Source organism: Pecten maximus, chromosome 13 (genome assembly GCF_902652985.1).
Source record: "Pecten maximus chromosome 13, xPecMax1.1, whole genome shotgun sequence".
Lineage (NCBI taxonomy): Eukaryota > Metazoa > Mollusca > Bivalvia > Pectinida > Pectinidae > Pecten > Pecten maximus.
In genome coordinates this window covers 29,683,767-29,703,987 of record NC_047027.1, presented here as the reverse complement: position 1 = coordinate 29,703,987, position 20,221 = coordinate 29,683,767, and the positions used below count along the sequence as shown (strand labels likewise).

Sequence of the window (20,221 nt, the reverse complement as noted above, 5' to 3'; positions counted from 1 at the left end):
GAGCCAAACATGTATAATAGATAAAATATGTATGAAGCGCATATGAAAACTGTTCCCAAACATTTTTTATTTGTTTATACATACTTTCGGGGACTGTTTGTTCACGAATACTTATAGTGTTATTTTACAGCTCGCTGGATAATGTTCTCTTTACAGTCTATAATATCCGTGCCAAATGTAAGCTTGTAATATAAAGGGTCGCTTGAAAATTACCTTTTATAGACGGCCCCGACACCTCCATAGCTCTGTCCCCGTCCGACAATACCTACACCAGGACAGAGGGGGACACGTTACCGGACATCACATGTACAGCGGACTGTAGACCTGGCTGTACCTTTGTCTGGACACGACCGGACAACATCAACTTTACTGTCTCACCTGTGTTGTCACTGGGACAACTGGACAGATCAGAACACGGGACGTACAGGTGTACTGCTAGGAACGTTGTCGGGGAGTCGACTATGACAACAAGTGTTACTGTACAGTGTATGTACAATACATATATATGAAAATCAAATATCTTCTAAATCTTTTTTGCCGTCCTTGCTTAAAGCTTATTTAACTTCAATCGAATCAAGGACATGTTCTTGATTAAGGGATTTTGCTCCAAATGATTTGATTTGATTTGAAATCCGTTTGATATTACATATTTTTTGCATCTAAATCTCGACATTTTTGTTACAACGCCGTGCCGACTTACAAAAACTAAAATCATAAGAAGAGTAGACTTATTTTATACACGGAAAGTATCACTGAGTCCCCATATCAGACACATGGAAAATAAGTTTGTGTATTGATGAATTTAATCAAAACGAGCATTTAAACATTTAAGAGGGGCTATTAACACAGCTTTCTTACTAAGAGAATACATCTCGGACCGATGATAGTTTTCATCGAACTTTTTCAATAACACAATATAAAATACAGTATTTCCGTGTTCGTGAGAATGAGGGGTGAAATGAAAAGAAAAAAAAGTGCATAACAACAAATGCATAGGTTTTCATAAATGCACACAATAGGTCGAATGCTTCTCTTTTTGTCTTTCGGTTCATTCCAGACGGACCATCCACCGTAAATCTGACTCCACCAACTGTGACCTACACTCCTACAGAGGGACAGACTATCCCTACCATCACGTGTTCTGCTGACTGTAACCCGGCCTGTACCTACAGCTGGACAAAGGATGGGCAGTCCTATACAACAGGGTCAGGTCTCCAACTCACCAACATACAGCGTGGTCAGGGGGGCGTATACAGGTGTACGGCCAGTAATGGGTACGGGAGTGACGTCAGCATTAATATCAACGTCATTGTAGATTGTACGTATTTACTTTTTCATTGGAAATGTTTCAACTCCAATAACTAGGTCATCAAGTAAACTGTGTAAAACAAATAGTAACTGTTACAGATACTGATCAATAATGGATTATGGGATTTTATATCCTTCACTCTTCCTAATGGGTATAAATTGTAGGTAATTATCGATATTATCATATTATCACATTATAATTGTTTCATTGTTATGAATATATCTAATTAACATATACATTCCATATTGACGTACCACCATATATCTGTCTCGCTAGAGACTGCCTAAACAAGGATATGTGAATGGTTCTCATTGCAAGGTTTATACAGAGAGAAGGGTCTGATATAAGTTAAATTTTGATAGGGGTTATATATAAACATTACAGATAGCCCCGGTACCTCCATAGCTCTGACCCCGCCCGACACTACCTACACCAGGACAGAGGGGGACACGTTACCGGACATCACGTGTACAGCGGACTGTAGACCTGGCTGTACCTTTGTCTGGACACGACCGGACAACACCAACTTTACTGTCTCATCTGTGTTGTCACTGGGACAACTGGACAGATCAAAACACGGGACGTACAGGTGTACAGCTAGAAATGTTGTCGGGGAGTCGACTATAATAACTAGTGTTACTGTACAGTGTAAGTAACTAGGAATGTTGCCGGGGAGTCGACTATAATTATCAGTGTTACCGTACAGTGTAAGTATCTATAATAAACAGTATTACCATACAGTGTAATTGAGTCAGATACAAAGACGTTAATCACAACAATAGATAACACGATTACTGATTTGCGGAATAATTCTGATGACGTAGATCATGTCTATTTCAGATGTGTCAAGCTGTGTGTGCATCAATGTGTATAATTTATGATATAATACGCCTTTGTGATATATTTTACATCATGAACATACAGCGATAGAAGTTATGGTCTAATGATGTTTTCTATTCTGTGATTTGTGTTTTTGTTGTTCAGAACGCTAGTTCAGAAATAGAGAACTGAAATAATTTATGGGGTATGCACATCATGTTTATGTTATATTGATATAGGTTGACATTAACTATTTCTATTTAATATAACATCAGGTACTTATAACATCATACACTACTGTACGAAACATTCAAATTGTAACATTAATACACTGTAGACGGTCCCGGTACCTCCATATCTTTGTCACCACCGGACACTATCTACACGAGGACAGAGGGGGACACGTTACCGAACATAACCTGTACAGCGAACTGTAGACCTGGCTGTACCTTTGTCTGGACACGACCTGACAACACCAACTTAACTGTCTCACCTGTGTTGTCACTGGGACAACTGGGCAGATCAGAACACGGGACGTACAGGTGTACTGCTAGGAATGTTGTCGGGGAGTCCATTTCAACAATCATTGTTACATTACAGTGTAAGTAAAATGTCCTATTATATTCAACATTAGGACATTGTTGCATAGCCGTTAGTTATTTAAAATGTTGATACTATAGTCGTAGTAACATATTATAGTGGCACGTCAATATAAAAAAAAGATTATTTATATGTGTATCAGGAAATGATTAGTTTCACATGAATATGATGTATAATGAGTATCATCTGTCTATCATAAACATGGTGTGATTTCAAGTATTATGACAGAAACATATGAATTGACAACAGATATAGAATACAGTAAATCGATAACATTGATTTAATTCAAAATGATAACAGTTTCACTTTAATGAATCATCAAATACATATCATGCCAATACTACTATCGCATTCTAAACCCGAGCATTTATCACGGTATCTCTACATATAGTATTGCATGTGAATGTATACATATGTACCATGCTACCACATCATTTAAATTGCAGAAGAAAACATGTATTTGTTTTATTGCAGCAATTGAAAATAATAAGTTGACCTTACCAAAGTGATATCACGTTTGTCAAATTGTTAAAGGTAATAAATAAAATCTAGCAAACGATCAACAAATAACTGCAAAAAACATTTTTTAAGAAAATATTAATGCTAAAACTATGTATCTATACAGATGGTCCTGGTTCTTCGCTAATTTTATCACCACAGGAGACCAAGTATACGAGGATAAAGGGTGACACGTTACCGGACATCACCTGCACAGCGGACTGTAGACCTGGCTGTACCTTTGTCTGGACACGACCGGACAACACCAACTTTACTGTCTCACCTGTGTTATCACTGGGACAACTGGGCAGATCAGAACACGGGACGTACAGGTGTACTGCTAGGAATGTTGGCGGGGAGTCGACTAAAGTGATCAATATTATTGTGAAATGTTAGTTTTCAGACTGTAGTTGAAATATCCGATTAGTAAAATAAGGAGAGCTTGGCCCTTAGTTATTGAAACCTTTATATAGTTATATAGTAGCAACTACCAGTAGTGGTTTCGTATCATCTCTTTTTTTCAATTTAGATGACAGACGAAAAACTAAATATCATGAATGGTATCATTAGTCAAGTTGAATGCTGATCAAACAAATACCATTTAATATCATGTTCTGTCTTCAATTTTGATTGTGTTATTCGACGTGTAGAACTTGTGATTAAAACAGTAAATTCAAGAAAACGGTTAAAGTGTTATCAGTCATTTAAGACATTTTCGAACATTTAAAACGAAACTCGTCACATTTCGTTTTCATTATTATCATAAAAATATGGATCTAATACCAAATGATGTAGATAACACATGAGTGCTATCGCTTAATACAAATGTGAGCATTGGTATGTTTATTGAGGTTACAGTACTATGAAAACTTCGCAAAAAGTTACCCTGTGTGTTATTTCATGATTCAGGTATTACTTTATCGGTACATTCCATTAGTTGATGCAGTTACCATATTTGACCAATCATACATTATTTAGATGAACCACATCCGTATCAAATGCTCGACGAAAACCAGACGTTTTATATATCTCAGTCAGACACCATTATTTTGTCTTCTACATTCATCTCCAACCCGGCGCCATCTTTCATCTGGAACTTCCAACCCTACAAATCTTTTGATGTAACGGATCTTAGAAACGGAACGGATGGCGTTATTATACAAAATACGTTTGAGGGGAGTAATTTAACTGCTATTTCAGTTTTGACTCGGACCAGTATACAGGAGAGCTGGTTTGGATTATATAACGTCACAGCAACAAACAACCAAGGAAGTGCCATGCTTAGCTTCGCAGTTCGTGAAAAACGTAAGTATTTAACTCCTAACGGCTGTAAAGTTCTACGGAAACCTATCCGATTTCTCAATATAAATGAAAAGTCAGGGAAATATCAAGTGAAATCGTAATCAATAGCTGAATATGTTAATGACTTCTATCTAAATAACAGTTCTATAATATAATGCTTCGAAGGTTCATATCGTGACTTGTTATGTTCACTTATTTTATTGATCTTTTCGATAGTTGACAAAAAACGCAAAGCAAATCTCAAAATTACAAACCGGTATTATACGGTAGTTTAGTCTGTTTAACCTGTTTACATAATGTTAAGAACAAGTTTTAAGTATGATTATCTCGGAGCGTTTACTCGCTTTCTTTTGACATTTCGCATTTTTATACAGTAAAATGAATTATTTTGTTTATCTTTTGTACAATGTTTTAGCGGAATGTATTTGTAACGACGTTTCCTAATTTAGAAAGCAAAAGTCTGCAGGAAAACGATGTGTTTAAGGAGAGATATCGCATGATATGTAACAAGTTCCTCAAAATCTATTTTTTAAATACGACATGTGTTGATGTCTCATAACGCAGTATGTTCTTGTTAGTATGCTATAGTTTAGATACGGGATTCAAAAGTATATTTTTTCCTGATTTGAAGTTATTACGTTAGATAATTCGACATCATCTTAATAGAATAATGTATGGCGTAAACATTTTTATACAGATAATATTCATTTCATATTCATGTAACTTAATGCAAATGACATGGATAAACGGTAACATGTATAACACCTCTTCATTCTTTTCGACATTACAGTGAACCCAGGAATCCCAAACAGTCTGTTAATTGGCTGTACTGATGCCAGTTCTGCTGAGGTATCGTGGAGTGACGGAGGGGACTCTCAGTATTACCATGTTATTTTCAGCACAGATAGGTTTCTTCTCTCACAAGAGGTTTATCCAGTGTCGATTACAAAACACACAGACGGAAGTGACGTGTATAGTCAAAATATAGACAATCTGGATGGAGGCAATGTCTATTTCTTTAAGGTTGTAGCGTACAATAAGTACGGACACACAACATCGGCAGATGCTGTCGGCTGTACTGTTCATGAGCGTAAGTATTTGGCAGATACGACAGCAGATTCTCCATTTTATAGTACGTTCTAAACACTAAAACAAATGTGTAACTATATCACATATTGTACACGGTCACACATTTCTTAGTACGTTTTTGTATATTGTATCACCCTCGAGATGTCTTTGTTGTTGCGTAATGAACAAATAAATCACTGACTGAACAAAGTATATTTTCGATAACTTCATTTCTTAGCTTCTAAGTGGTTTTAACGGGGACGAAAAATTCGTGCGCGTATCGTCCTGAGTTGCTCTTGAGACAACTTGACAGATGAGTTAATGCATGTTGATCGAAATAAAAGATAATCTTTTGTTTGATACAGCATGTTCTAGTGGAACTGACAGTATGTATGTCACTGGAGTTGTACTGACGGTCACTGGCGTACTCACGCTTTTGTTCACAGTTGGAATCGAGATTTATTTCAGACGTAAGTACTCATAAAGTGAACTACATCGTCGTTTCAACTACCTGTAACTTATCTACATAGAACTAATGTAATAAAATAGTTACAAAACAGTCGTTAAAATAGTGAAATATTAAGATGTATGAACTAGTTAACTGATTATCCTATTTTGCAGGAAATGGAAGACTATGCCATAGGTAAGCAGATGCAATTGATATATATTTAGTCGAGTATTCTGTATTTCGAGTGTCAATACTGATGTTTATTTATTTCCTTATTTTTTTCATCTTATCGCATAATTATAAAAAGAAATGATACCCTGGCTGTTAATAGCACGTTAAACAAAAACAAACCAAAGATACCCCTCAAGAACAATTTTTGCCCAAATATTTAGAGCATCCCTTTTAACCGTACATATTACGTTTTCAGTACTGACGAAACAGAAGTAAAATGGATAACTACTCATTGGTCATATCACTTCTTTTCAATCCATCAAATGCATAAATAGTAATACCGTTTCACCATCAACTCCTCAATCATCTATACAAGTTAGTTCGTTATCGAAGTTTAGAGATCAGCATGTTTATTCGGGACGTCGACCTCATCTTCCAATTCACCTACCTATATACACGTCTGTTTACTTTGATTCGTGAATTAAACATTAACATTAAAAAATATTTAATAATCAGGCTGGTCGTCGGTTATATGTTTTCCTAACTGCTTCCTTATGCATAACATCATGCTCCAAAAAACAGCCAGGCGAGTGCCTGATGAGATAAGATACACATTATTTTGTCTTCCTTTTTGTTGCAGAACCCGTAAGCTTCCAAAACAGAAGGAATACCAGGATGTACAACTTTCAGATCTAGGTAATATTCTGATAATGAATACATTAGTAGTATGTTTATATTATCATTATATATATTTGCATTTTAACAAAATGCCTCCGTTCATTGTTTGTAACAGTTAATATGTTTTAGTCTTAATTGCTAAGCAGATGTTACAAAACGTTTTTTTTTTCTCTCTACGCTATTTATTTATTTTTTTTTATTTTATATTAAGCGGAAAGTTATTTTTGTGTTAAACGTATATTGCCAATTATATTACAGGAGGCAGATCCCAAAGCGAAAATGAAAGGTAAGACTACAATCGAAGGACATGTCAACTTTCAACTAAATTATTTGTATTTATTTCGAATAGGTGTATCGCGGCGACAACTGTATTCTTTGTTTTTTTCTATTTTGTACAATCCAGATCTCCATATCGAGAACTTGATACCAATGAGGTTGCCAAGGCGTCCGTGTATTCTGAAATCGGGGGACACCATAATGGTGAGGCATAGTGTAACATAGATTAAGAATCACACGCATTCGGTTTTTAATGCATGTTATATATATATATATGAGACAAAGGAAGTAATTCTAATACTTTTCGGAAGTTTGGATCCGCCCCTTCACCAAGACACAAAGAACACGAACACAATCACATGATATATCAACAGTACTAAAAATACAATAAGGTACACGATATTCGAAGATCTTACCAAGATGAACCAACAGATCTTAAAGGACGCCTATAGACTTAAATGTGTTAAGAACTCGTACAGCACAGATGGCAAGTTATTCGCTATACTGACCGATGGTAGAAAAAGACGTCTTCACGTTGGTACCCCTCTCACGGACAGTTTTCTCATGGACGAATCAAACTTTGTGTAAATATTAAGGATATACTTACTCGGTAATGGACTAGGCACGGCGGTGCCGCCAGGAGCTTTTTTATCCTGGTTTTACCGAGACAATACATGTACAGTGTTTGGACAGTGTTTTTATGTGTCCGTGTTTGTGTCAAATTCACTGGATAATTTATGGTGAATCGCGAATTATTCTGTGTATGTGTATAGATTGGGATATAATTTTCTAAAATTCCGGTAAGTCATATCAGAAAAATACTAATTTTATATCTCTGGTCATATATTCTTGTTAATAGCAATTTACATGTATACTGTACATATATTTGTGACTTATGCGGCTGGTGCTAATTGTGATCTACTCGCTATAATGTTAAACTCATCCTGTATAGGATGAACAAGGTACGACTACGTAATATTATATAATTATACAGCTAATTACGTAGAAAAAAATCCAATAGCCTACATTTATGTTGTGGAATATTGTATGCACAAATGTATATGTACGGTATGCATGCTTTTGATACATGCAAATATATCATATCAGCTTGAATAAATGAAAGGTCTGTTATCATCTCTTTAATTATTCAGAGTTAAAGTCCAATAAGTAAGGTAATACTAATTTTATTATCGTTCTATATGGTTTCCCGCCTTATTTTCCGGAATATTAACGGGTTTGATTTATCCTTAGTATACTACTTCCGGTGTGTAATTTACTTCCGGTGATCATGATAAAGCATGGAATGCAAGTGTGCGGATGTCAGACTGGAATGTGTTTGTACTGTGGACGGTAGTGGTTTGTTTAGGTAATGACCACTTTAATGTTATATTTTATATTATCTTTTCTTCTTTTTCTCATTTATTCCCTTATCTCTTTTCTAACGCTCTTTACTTCGGGGGTGGAACTAGATCATATGTTCATATTAAGATATAAATATGACACAAATACAATTTTTGTCAGCTAATACTCAGGGCCTAGGAGACAAAATTAAACGTAGGGATGTTTTTTCTTATTTAAGGTCGACTAATAGTAATGTTTTCTGCTTGCAAGATACACATTTTAGTGAAGAACAGGAAAAAATTATTAGAAGTGAATGGGGTTTCCAATGTTATTTTAATTCTTTTAAATCGAATTCTAGGGGTGTTGCTATTCTTTTTAAAAATAATTTTGAATTTAAAGTGCACAAAGAAAAGAAAGACGATACTGGCAATTTCCTAGCATTAGAGATTGAGATTGAAAAATTTAAAATCACACTTATAAATTTATATGGTCCAAATAAGGATAACCCGGTTTTCTATGACACTCTTGTTGAAACGATTGAAAGTTTTGCTAATAGATATACCATTATTTGTGGAGATTTTAACCTGGTTCTTAATCCTAAGACTGACTATGATAAAAACTACAAGCATGTTAACAATCCTAAAGCTAGAGAAAAAATTTTGGAGATCATGGACAACCTTTCACTGGTAGATATTTTTAGAGAACAGAATGAAGATGTAAGACGATATACATGGAGGAAAAGCAACCCACTCAAACAGGCCCGATTAGACTTCTTTTTGATTTCTGAAAACTTAATTTCTAGTACTGAAAAATCCAAAATAGAACCAGGTTATAGATCTGACCACTCTTTTCCAACATTAGCTTTGAAACTAAACGAATTTTTCCCTGGTAAAGGAATTTGGAAATTTAATAATAGTTTATTACAAGAACAAGATTATTTGGATATGGTTAAAACCTGTATAGCTGAGACAAAAGAACAATACTGTACTCCAGTTTATAATTTACATAATTTGATGGATATTCCTGACAGTGAGATTGAGTTTGTTATTGATGATCAACTATTCCTAGAAACTTTACTTTTGCAAATTAGAGGCAAAACAATCTCTTTTTCTTCATTTAGGAAGAAACAACAAAATATTAGGGAAGACAATCTAAGAAAAATAATTCAGGAAATTGAGGAACAAGATGATATAGACACAGTAGAGTTAGAAGTTAAAAAAAGAGAACTACAGGAAATTAGGGATAAGAAAATAAAAGGTAGTTTAGTAAGGTCACGTGCTAAGTGGGTGGAGGAGGGTGAGAAGCCTACTAGATATTTTTTAAATTTAGAGAATAGAAATTTTACATCTAAAATTATACCTAAATTAGAACTAGATAATGGAGATATAGTTACTCAGCAGGCAAATATTTTGGAAGAGGTCAAGAAATTTTATGAAAATTTATACAGTAATAACAATGAAATAGCAGATGTAAATTTGAATGAACTTTTAGAATCATATAACATAAATAAAATTAGTAAACAAGAATCTGACAATCTTGAAGGTCCAATCACATTGATAGAAGCTGGCAAAACTTTAAGAAATATGAAAAATAACAAAAGTCCAGGTATAGATGGCTTTACAGTTGAATTTTTTAAGTGCTTTTGGAAATATTTGGGTAATTTCATCGTTCGATCTATAAATTTAGGTTATAAACAGGGATCTCTTTCTATTTCACAACGACGAGGTATTATTTCTTGCATTCCAAAGGGAGATAAACCCAGACATTTTATAAAAAATTGGAGGCCCATTACTTTGTTAAGTGTTGTGTATAAAATAGCATCAGGTTCAATAGCAAGTAGAATAAAGACAGTGTTGGATAAAATAATTGATAAAGATCAAACAGGGTTTATAGCAGGTAGATATATAGGGGAAAATACCAGACTAGTCTATGATATAATGCAGTATACAGAAGAAAATGATATTCCAGGTATGTTTTTAATGATCGATTTCGAAAAAGCTTTTGATTCAGTGTCCTGGGAATTTGTTGAAAAAGTATTAATGTATTTTGGCTTTGGAAATAGTTTAATAAACTGGGTTAAAACTTTTAATAATAATTTAAGTGCTACTATTAATCAGGGTGGGAATCTGTCTTCTTTCTTCCAAATTAAAAGAGGCTGTCGTCAAGGCGACCCGATCGCCCCCTATATTTTCATCCTCTGTGCAGAAATACTAGCGATAAAACTCCGAAATAATTCAAAAATCAAAGGTATTGATGTTGATAACTGTCCCATACTTTTGTCACAATATGCAGATGATACGTCTCTTGCTCTTGATGGTACAGAACTATCTCTACAGGAATCAATATCCGAACTTAATTTTTATGCAAATATATCTGGATTAAAAATTAATATTTCTAAAACTCAAGTGGTTTGGATAGGTAGTAAAAAGTTTAGTTCTGACAAATTTCTTCCAGATCTGGGTTTACAGTGGGGAAGGGAAAATTTTACACTTTTGGGAATTGAATTCCATATTAATTTACATGAGATTCCAAAGCTCAATTTCGATAAGAAATTAACTAAGCTTAAATCTCTTATTAGATCATGGAACAGGAGAATTTTAACGCCAATTGGTAGAATTAACATTATTAAATCAATTTTAGTTTCACAATTTAATCATTTATTTATCTCACTACCCAACCCAGATTATAGGTTTATTAGTAAGTTAAATACTATTTTCTTTGAATTTTTATGGAATAGCAAAGTTGACAAAGTTAAAAGAGATGTAATTGTTCAAGACTACATTAATGGTGGTTTAAAAATGATAAATATTAAGGCTTTCATAGACTCTCTTAAGTTAGGTTGGATAAGAAGATTATTTTCTAGCACCTCCAAATGGCAAGCAATTATAAAAACATATGTGAATACTGATATGTTGATACAGTGTGGCTCAGACTATTTACAGCAATGTGAAAAGAAATGTAAAAATTTGTTTTGGATAGATGTTTTGAAAGCATGTAGAAAGTTTGTTACATCAAATGAAGTAAATATAAATATTAATTGTATAAATGCGTATCTGAAGGCACCATTATGGTTTAATGACAAAATTACTATGGACAAAAAGTCTGTTTTTTTCCAAGACTGGTATAAGAAAGGAGTTGTAAATATAAATGATTTGATAAAGGATCATAATGCTGGTACATTTTATACGTTTCAAGATTTTACACAACTGTATCGAATACGGACTAATTTTCTCCAATATCATAGTGTCATTTCAGCTGTAAAAAAGTTCAATCCCAATCCTGTTCTCCCCATGCTGGAAATAACACGTCCATTTATTCCAGTAAACTTTGAATTTTTTTTTAAACATTTCAAAGGGTCAAAACACTTTTATAACATTATGATCAGAAATAATATTGTGCCCTCAGGACAAAGAAAATGGAATTCAATTTTTGATAGAAGCAATATTTACTGGAGTCAGGTTTTCAAACTTCCGTTTATTGTAACTAATAACACAAAATTCCAATGGTTTCAATATAGAATCAATCACCATATTCTTACAACAAACTCTCTTTTATTTAAAACTCGAATGGTGCCATCGCCTTTGTGTACACTGTGTAACTCAGAGATTGAAACCATTATTCATATTTTATGGGAATGTCAGGAGGTTCAAAATCTTCTTCTTAGCTTTGAAACTCTTTTAGATACACTCCTTATTCCTTTTGGTTTTAATAAAGAATCATTTTTATTTGGTCTTCTCACACAAAATGTAAATGGTAAAATTGATAATGAAATTCTCATTGTAATTAAACAGTACATATATAAAATGCGCTGTCTGCACAAGTCCTTAAATTTAAATGCTTTAATAAATACTATACAGGACTATTTTAATATACAAAGATGTGTAGCTTATAGCAAAGGAGGTATGTATAAGGAGAGATTTAGAAACGAATGGCTAAAATGGGAAAAATTAATTAGGTTATAGCTTTCATTTCATAATATATTTAACTGACATGTCTCCTAGGCTCTAAAACACTAAACTGGTCAATAATTTTGCTTTGTTGCTCTGATAATATATTGTGATTTTTCCATCCCCTTTCTCTCCCTTTTTTGTCTATTTATCTTTCTATTTATGTATGTCAATACTGTCTGTATGTCTGTGTCTCTGTTAAGTCTGTCTGTGTCTTTCGGTCTAAGTAGGTTGGTGTTAGTCTATGTATCTGTTTGTCTGTATATGTCTGTCAGTCTTTCTGTATATGTCTGTGTCTCTGTTTAGTCTGTCTGTGTCTTTTTGTCTAAGTAGGTTGGTGTTGTTAGTCTATGTATCTGTCTGTCTGTGTGTATGTCTGTCAGTCTTTCTGTATATGTCTGTGTCTCTGTTTAGTCTGTCTGTATCTTTCTGTCTAAGTAGGTTGGTGTTGGTTTATGTATCTGTCTGTGTGTATGTCTGTCTGTTTGTCTGTACATGGATGAATAGCAGGATAATAGAAACAGAATGTGTGTTTAATATGCATTTTCTTATATATGTATGTATACAATAATATATACAACATGTGTAGTATGTGTGCACTTGTATGGGTATATTTGAGTTGTAGTAGGTGCGGTATGTGGATATGTTTTCATGTAAGTGCTGTGTGTACATGCCAATGGATGGATATCAAAATAGTACATGTATGTGTAGTAAAGCATGTGTGCTCATTGTCATATGCAATAGTTAGTATATGACTATATGTAGTACGTATGAACATGTATATGTGTATAGTGTTGTGTACATGTATGTATATGTACTAGAACATTCATGTGTGTGGGAAGGTGTTTGCGTGGGGTGTGTCATTCTCATTCATCAGAGTTACTTCCCTTCGTTTCATATGTCACTCGGTCAGTACGGTGGTAGGTAAGCTTAGCAGACTCTGGGGGGCGAGAATGGGGCTGTGTTGGTGTGTATGTGTGTGTGTAAGCTTGTGCGTAGTAAATTATAATAGAAATACACATCAGTGCTGAAAGGTGTGAATGACCATAAAATGTAGATGTCTTGTGTTTGTTGATAATATATGTTTAACTGAATAAAATATAAATTACAAAAAAAAAAAAATACAATAAGATACAACAAAAGTAATATATATAGTAGCTGAAAAAAAGAACCCTTAGGCTTTCGTGTGTGGAAGGCAAATGCTAGAGTGACATGTAGAGAACCAAGGTTCTATGATTGAACACCATGTAAAGAAAAAAACACTGTGTCCCGTCCTTGAAGATGCAGAATCTTAACAGAATCTTAACAGACGTGTCGTCCCAAATTTGAGTTGAGCTGCTCTTTAAGATTCAAATTTGGTCGCCTTCCGTCGTCAGATATTTCAGGGGTTGCAACTCTGTAATCATAGGAACTTCTATGGCCATTCTTTTACGTTATATGTATACCAACATGTAATAAGGTAGCATATACGAAGAGGATTTGTACTATTTTGTTTGTATTTCTATATATCTATAAATGTTGCATTTAGATTTACTAACCGCTTCATTATTATTCATTAAACGAATTAACGGATTCTTTATTTGTACTTTCAGTTAACCCAATTGTTTCTGACAATGAAGGAGATGGTGGGTAGGTAGATTATCAATGCTTTTGATTCGCTGTGATTTGTATGATATCTTATATAATTCTTTTTATACATTGATGTTGCGGATAAACCATGTAACCATAAATTAACAACTATTTCCATGTAATAACAGAAAGTACGAGTCGTTGGAGGGACGTTCGAATCCAAACGTTTATGAAGAACTTAATACTACAACGTCTGGTACGTGATTTGATTTCTTTTAGGAAGATGACGAGAAGGATAAGAAACCTTTCTTTTAAATGCCCCTCTTTAACTGTATAAAAGAATAATGCCATGCTAATTGATCAACGATGAAATCGATCAATACAATTATCTGTATTTACAAATTATCATCGATAATGCAGGACCGTACTGCTAATATATAATTTCTTTTTATGTGCTATACATATCTGTATACTATCTATATATATGATGATAAGTACTTTGTGATATATAGATAGGTTATGTTTTCCTACTTTCTTAAGCACATCTATCTTTCCATCCTCGTATACATTCAGTTCTTTCTTTGTCAGGTAACAGAGGGACATACATCAATACTACCATCGCTGGTAGAGATTAGTGTTTATACAACATCATGGAACTCAGTGAGACGATGTTTCATCAAGGTCTAGTTGGAGACAGGAGATCAAGGGAGACATTGTCCGGTTATTATATTTGTGAAATAAAACCTGGACTGTTTTACTTTCATTGTCGTTTTCAAATGCATAAACACATACCTAGCATCAATCCAAATGGAGTAAATATATTAATCACCAATCAGTATCATAAACGTGACACGAGACACCCTATCACGTTCTCCTCGCACAGTGAAATGTTAACACAGAACTTATTAACTTAATTAATTATAAATTCATCGTTCATCTCTCTTAACGATTAAAGCACCATCGGTATATGATCGATTTTGTTAATATATTCGGTAATTTCCCTTATAAAAAGCTAGCCAGTTAACCACTGTCAGCTCTATTTTAGCCTGTTTTTTTTTTTTTTAATATCTAGTTGATTTAGAATGTGTTTTTCTGCAAAGTAGAAATTCGGCTAAAGTGTTTTAAGCCGATCTGAAAGCAAAATAATGCCATTGCTGTTTCGAACATTTGTGTGCAAGTGAATTGATGTTTCCTGATAGCTTTCTTTACATACATATTGGCCGCCTTAATTGTTTTGTGTGATACAAAATACAATTAGTTAGCGATGCTTGAGTTATGTATCTCGTGTAAAAAGTACAACCTACGCAGTATTCATTAAACTACATGTACATATTATAAACCACTAAATTTTCCTACGTATCTCATTTTTTAAGCACAACACTAAATGTATTCCTATACTATAACATTATTTGAATTTTGTATATGCAAACTCTTATATTTTCTTATTTCATTGGTTTTTGTTTTGTTGTATTTTCTTTTTAAATGAGATTTTATGAAACTAATTCAGAACAAGGTAATATAACTTCGAGACGAAAAGTTCCGTGGGAAAATGGATATCACCATATCCGACCACTGCGATGGAAATGGATATCACCATATCCGACCACTGCGATGGAAATGCATATCAAATCTTTCTTCTGGGTGTTCGATCAGATGAACATGAAGAAATCGTCCGAGGTGTTCCGATTCACATCTCAGCAGACGACCACTTCCTTTGTTATCGCCGGTAAGAATGTCAGAGGGTGAATGTGTGTTGAATTCATCAGTATTAAATCATGAACATCCAAGCAACAAAAGGAAAAACATCTTACGTGTGATGTGCAGTTATTCTCATAGCGATTGAAAGTTATCAATCTAAAAGGAAGAGTAAACGATACGTATGTAGCCATACAGACCGGTTAGTCGCAGTAGCTGTTGGTTTTTTATTTGTTGAACTTTTTTCTATTGAAATAAATATAGTTATTATGATTGACCGTCTTTTTTCTGTTTAATCCAAATTGTATCCAACGTTATTTGAAGAAAGCATCAAATGATAATGAAACGACGTAATATGAGAGGGAACAGTTATAGTTGTTGTTATTTTTTTTTAAAGACTGAAGTAATGGAATATTCCTTTTTTCTGTTTAACAAAACATCTGTGTGAACAAATAACGTGCAAAATAAACAGAAAATCAGTTTGCATTAGTTGCTGTAAATTTATTAAATTTTTATCACCAACATTTGGTGTTTTATTCAAATTTTGAATGAAACATTGAGTGTCTAAAATGTTTATGATAAATACAATGATATGTGGTGAAACATCATGTTGGTAAAACATGGTTGAAGCCTTTTGTGTAATAAAGCCTTTTGTGTAATGAAGCCTTTTGTGTTTGATATTGGGTCCCCAAACTGATATGGCATGTGATATGGATTGTACCATGTGACATTCGATATATATAGGGCAGCTAAGCACTTAGCTTAATTTATGCATCGGAAGGCCTGCACATTTCCAAATTTTCGTATTATTTTGCTACAAATTATACACGAGTTATTTCCCTTTATAACTTATATTTCCATACATACTTAACTGCCCCTGTCAAGCAGCTAGGAATTATGGGTAGCAGCTTTCCGATGCGCGCCATTAATAAATTGTCAACAGAGTTTTGTAATTTGAAGTTTTCTACTATTTTCATAAGTTTTTTAGGCCTTCTCACTTAACCAACCCACTTCCTCCCCTGATTCCTTTATCTTCTTTTTTATGTTACTATATTGGATGATGTTTCACATGCCTGTTTGAAGGCGGAGTTTGGCAACCCCCACACAGGCTTTTGTTGTAATTGACTACCATTGTAATTTTGATATGTTTATTTTTGGATGTTTTTTAATCATTATGTTATGCTATGTTAATTTTGTATTGTTAATTTGTAATTTGTTTGGAATTGATATTAAATGTCACCATATGCCATATATGGTGGCCATTTTCAAACTATACATTATTTTTGTTGTCTGTGACAGGACCGAAGATGCATAAATATATATATACATGTATATCTTGAAATACAAATGTAAATAAATTGCCGTCATTCAAGTTGTTACTCTCTTGTATTACTCCACTTCTTTTTTAGTATAAATCACCCCGGCAATCTGTTTATTTGTTTGCAAATGTACTAGTTTAAATGTTCACTCCTGGCAGTTTCTCTTTGATTAAACCGCTGTACAGTGTTGTGGTATACTTTTTACTCGAATTATTATTTTTTTCTTATCCCAAAACCTTTTTAAACTTATCTTTTCTGTTATTTCCTTCTTTCTGTTCTATATCTGTTCTGTTCTCCTCGCTGTTTTCTGCTGTCATGATAACCTTTCGTAGGGAAATTATTTTGTCTAGAAAGTTTCGATGATGAATAGAGGAAATGGAAATTTAAGAGTAATTCATTTGATTTGTATGTCAAATTTGAATCTTAATTCTTAACAAATAACATATGTTGTGATATTTGAATCACATCTCTATTCATCGCACCAAAATTCCACCGTGACTTTGATCTGGAATAATCTCCATAATAATTCACAATCATTACAACCTTTCATTTTGAATATAAACGTTAAAGGTGCTAGACCTTCGACAGATAGTATTTTTTATCAATTTAAAACACTAATAGACTCGTATGTATTTTTCTTCAGGAATAAAAGTTACACACTTGACATTACTACCACCCCCGGAAAGTTTCACCTTCTTATTTACCTTTTAAATCTAAAATAAATAAATAATTAATTGCGTCCCGGAGAAATTCCATTTCGCTCCGCCTCCATATTGAATGAAATTATCTGATTGCGCATGCACTGAAAACAGAAAGTAGGAACCACATGGCGAAGCGAGGAAGGCAACATGTGTTAGCCTAAAATCTCCAGAAAGAAGGAAGCATAAATTAGATTATGAAAAGAGATCGAAGAAAGGGATGGATTTCAATCGGAGACTGCACAGACCATTGGCATTATAAACGACAATGGAATCGGAACTCATGCGGAAATGACACAGTTGAGTGTTTATTGGAGAGGCAAGTGTGTAACGTACTCACATACGTAGTGTAACGTTCGATCTGTTGTCATCTTTACTGAAAACTCTAAGCATATGATGCGATTTAATCAATGGTTAAGATTTCTTTTGTGATATGTAGTGACTGCATATTCACTAATTATAGTTCACCAGCTTAAACTTCTTAATAAATCACACCTGTATGAATCAAGCGAAATGGGGCCGAAGGGGTAAAGCTAAGAAAGCGTTTCGGTTCGTTGGCGACAACAGGCACAGAAACGTGATTTTTCGCAACGGATAATATTGAAATGTTTATTTAGTTTTTATTTTATAGTTTCATTAAAACCTCGCAATTAAAAGTTGTAGTTAAGTTAAGCAACATGCAATATATATAGTTTTACCCGCTGATAATTAAGTCCACCATATTTGTTTTCTTCTGTATGTAAATCCCTTCCCGGAATGCACTCAAATCAAGTGTATGCAAAGAATATTATAATGTTCAAAAGTTCGAATCTTTTTGGCTTCATTCCGATAATTTTTGATGTTATATAATTATTTTTTATTTGTATGTCTTAAATAGGCATATATATGTGGACTGAATTTCATTTGTTGTCAAAATGATATAAGACTCTTTCATATGTGTGTATGTAGGATAGGGATATTCCACCCGAGGGGTCACAAAATGTGGTGAAACCCGAGGCTTGCCGAGGGTTTTACCACATTTTGTGATCCCGAGGGTGGAATATCCCTATCCTACATACACACATAATGAAAGAGCCCTTTTCTCTCATATCATTACCGAATTTCTGGCTAAAGTGTCCCTCAGCCATCCATTTTCTTCAATTTTTTAATTTCTTTATTTGACGTTTTTGCTAAATATACTTGTGATATTCTGAAAGATCATACCCTATTTTGACAAACTATGTTTGAACACAAATTTCATTCATTTTGTGGTTAAGTGATGAACGAATAAACAATTCGTCGATAAAATTCCCGTAACTTGACCGACTTTTACGTGGCCGTGATCAAATTGTCAACATCCGAGAAAAAGAAGTTCTATCAACAATACTGAAAGCCAACGCTGAAATAAGTTTTCCAACTTCACATATAATTTGATTTGCACCTCGACATATTTAATCATTTCACAGAACACACTGTAATTTTAAATGCCAAGTCAATTTTTTTTTATAAAATACGTCACTGCATGACGTCACGACTGTCATTGGAATTCCATTCATAGTTCAAGGATATTGAGAGTGATGTCGATCTCGATCGCCATGACGCAGCGATGTTTCGTGGCTGGTAATTTTAAATTCACTGTGATTTTGGCAACTTCGCGTGTGAACCAGCGAACAGTGACTCTATACGAGTATTCGATCTTTTCTGTGACATAGGATTATATGTGTTTAACCGGTTGTCTTGATGGAATGACGAAGGTAGGTCAGTCGATAGGCTAACGATGATCATATTGAAAGGCTAGGATGGCAGTTAGTTTTCATGGTTACTCTACACAAATATAGACACTGAGTTACAATTAAAATAAATATTTTTATATGAACATCGAGGGGTGTCATTTTTACCGAATGTTCGTTCATTTAAGAGCCAATTCCTAACTTCCAAATACACAGGTTACTGAGTAGGCCTAACAGTTACTGACAGTACAGTAGAGTAAGCAAATTCCAGGGCCCCCTGCTGACGCAAACGGAACCATTTCATAGGTTGTGACGTTTGACATTTTCTTTTTTATATTTTTTTTATATATGGCTTTTCTTTTACTTCCTCTCATTGCCAGGTGATTGTGTGTGTTTACATGTTTTTAATGACAAATGACAATTCTGTCGGGTAGTATTGTACTGTAACTGTTACAACAGGCCTGTAGGCGTAGTCTAACTGTTTGTTACAGTAACGGAGTTATGTTCGCTCAGATGAAATGTCTAATCGTTTAACCGTGTAGCCCTATTGATTTACTGCTGATATGATATATATTTATCTAAGAATGTATGTATTTTTATAGTTAAGTCCAACGTTTCAAAACCGACACCGACGATAAGGACTGTCGGATGTGAACACAAGCAGACGACGTTGTGAGAGTTGTCCCCCTTGAACGCAGATTAATCCGCGCGCGTGAAATGCTATGTAAGATAGATTTATCTTACATAGCTATCTTACATGGGCAAACTCTATCC

At 34.1% G+C, this 20,221-nt stretch overlaps 2 protein-coding genes across 3 annotated transcripts; both read left to right on the top strand.

Annotated features, from left to right (window-relative positions):
• Positions 1 to 449: 449 nt before the first annotated feature.
• On the top strand, positions 450 to 2,686 carry LOC117340641 (intercellular adhesion molecule 5-like; the record flags this gene model as incomplete). Its single annotated transcript, XM_033902405.1, has 4 exons — positions 450 to 486; positions 1,058 to 1,318; positions 1,694 to 1,957; positions 2,466 to 2,686. Coding segments are annotated over exons 1-4 (771 nt in total), but the record flags the coding sequence as incomplete, so codon positions are not given.
• A 1,524-nt stretch (positions 2,687 to 4,210) lies between these two features.
• LOC117340826 (titin-like) lies at positions 4,211 to 14,690 on the top strand. 2 transcript variants are annotated; one of them, XM_033902603.1, is made up of 10 exons: positions 4,211 to 4,531; positions 5,319 to 5,618; positions 5,962 to 6,066; positions 6,218 to 6,239; positions 6,856 to 6,911; positions 7,152 to 7,179; positions 7,297 to 7,373; positions 14,050 to 14,086; positions 14,215 to 14,282; positions 14,615 to 14,690. In XM_033902603.1, exons 1-10 carry the CDS (start codon positions 4,225 to 4,227, stop codon positions 14,659 to 14,661), a joined length of 1,047 nt encoding a protein of 348 aa, XP_033758494.1. In that variant the 5' UTR covers positions 4,211 to 4,224; the 3' UTR covers positions 14,662 to 14,690. The 2 variants fall into 2 exon arrangements, with proteins under 2 accessions (XP_033758494.1, XP_033758495.1); XM_033902604.1 differs by lacking the exons at positions 7,297 to 7,373; positions 14,050 to 14,086.
• Positions 14,691 to 20,221: the final 5,531 nt, after the last annotated feature.

What these genes read in the sequence shown, in the direction of transcription:
- LOC117340826 (XM_033902603.1), top strand. Translation starts at nt 4,225, where the DNA reads ATGCTCGACGAAAACCAGACGTTTTATATATCTCAGTCAGACACCATT. An exon ending in CGGCTGTACTGTTCATGAGC is followed by an intron (nt 5,619 to 5,961) that starts GTAAGTATTTGG and finishes TGTTTGATACAG; the next exon opens with CATGTTCTAGTGGAACTGAC. An exon ending in AATGGAAGACTATGCCATAG is followed by an intron (nt 6,240 to 6,855) that starts GTAAGCAGATGC and finishes TTTTTGTTGCAG; the next exon opens with AACCCGTAAGCTTCCAAAAC.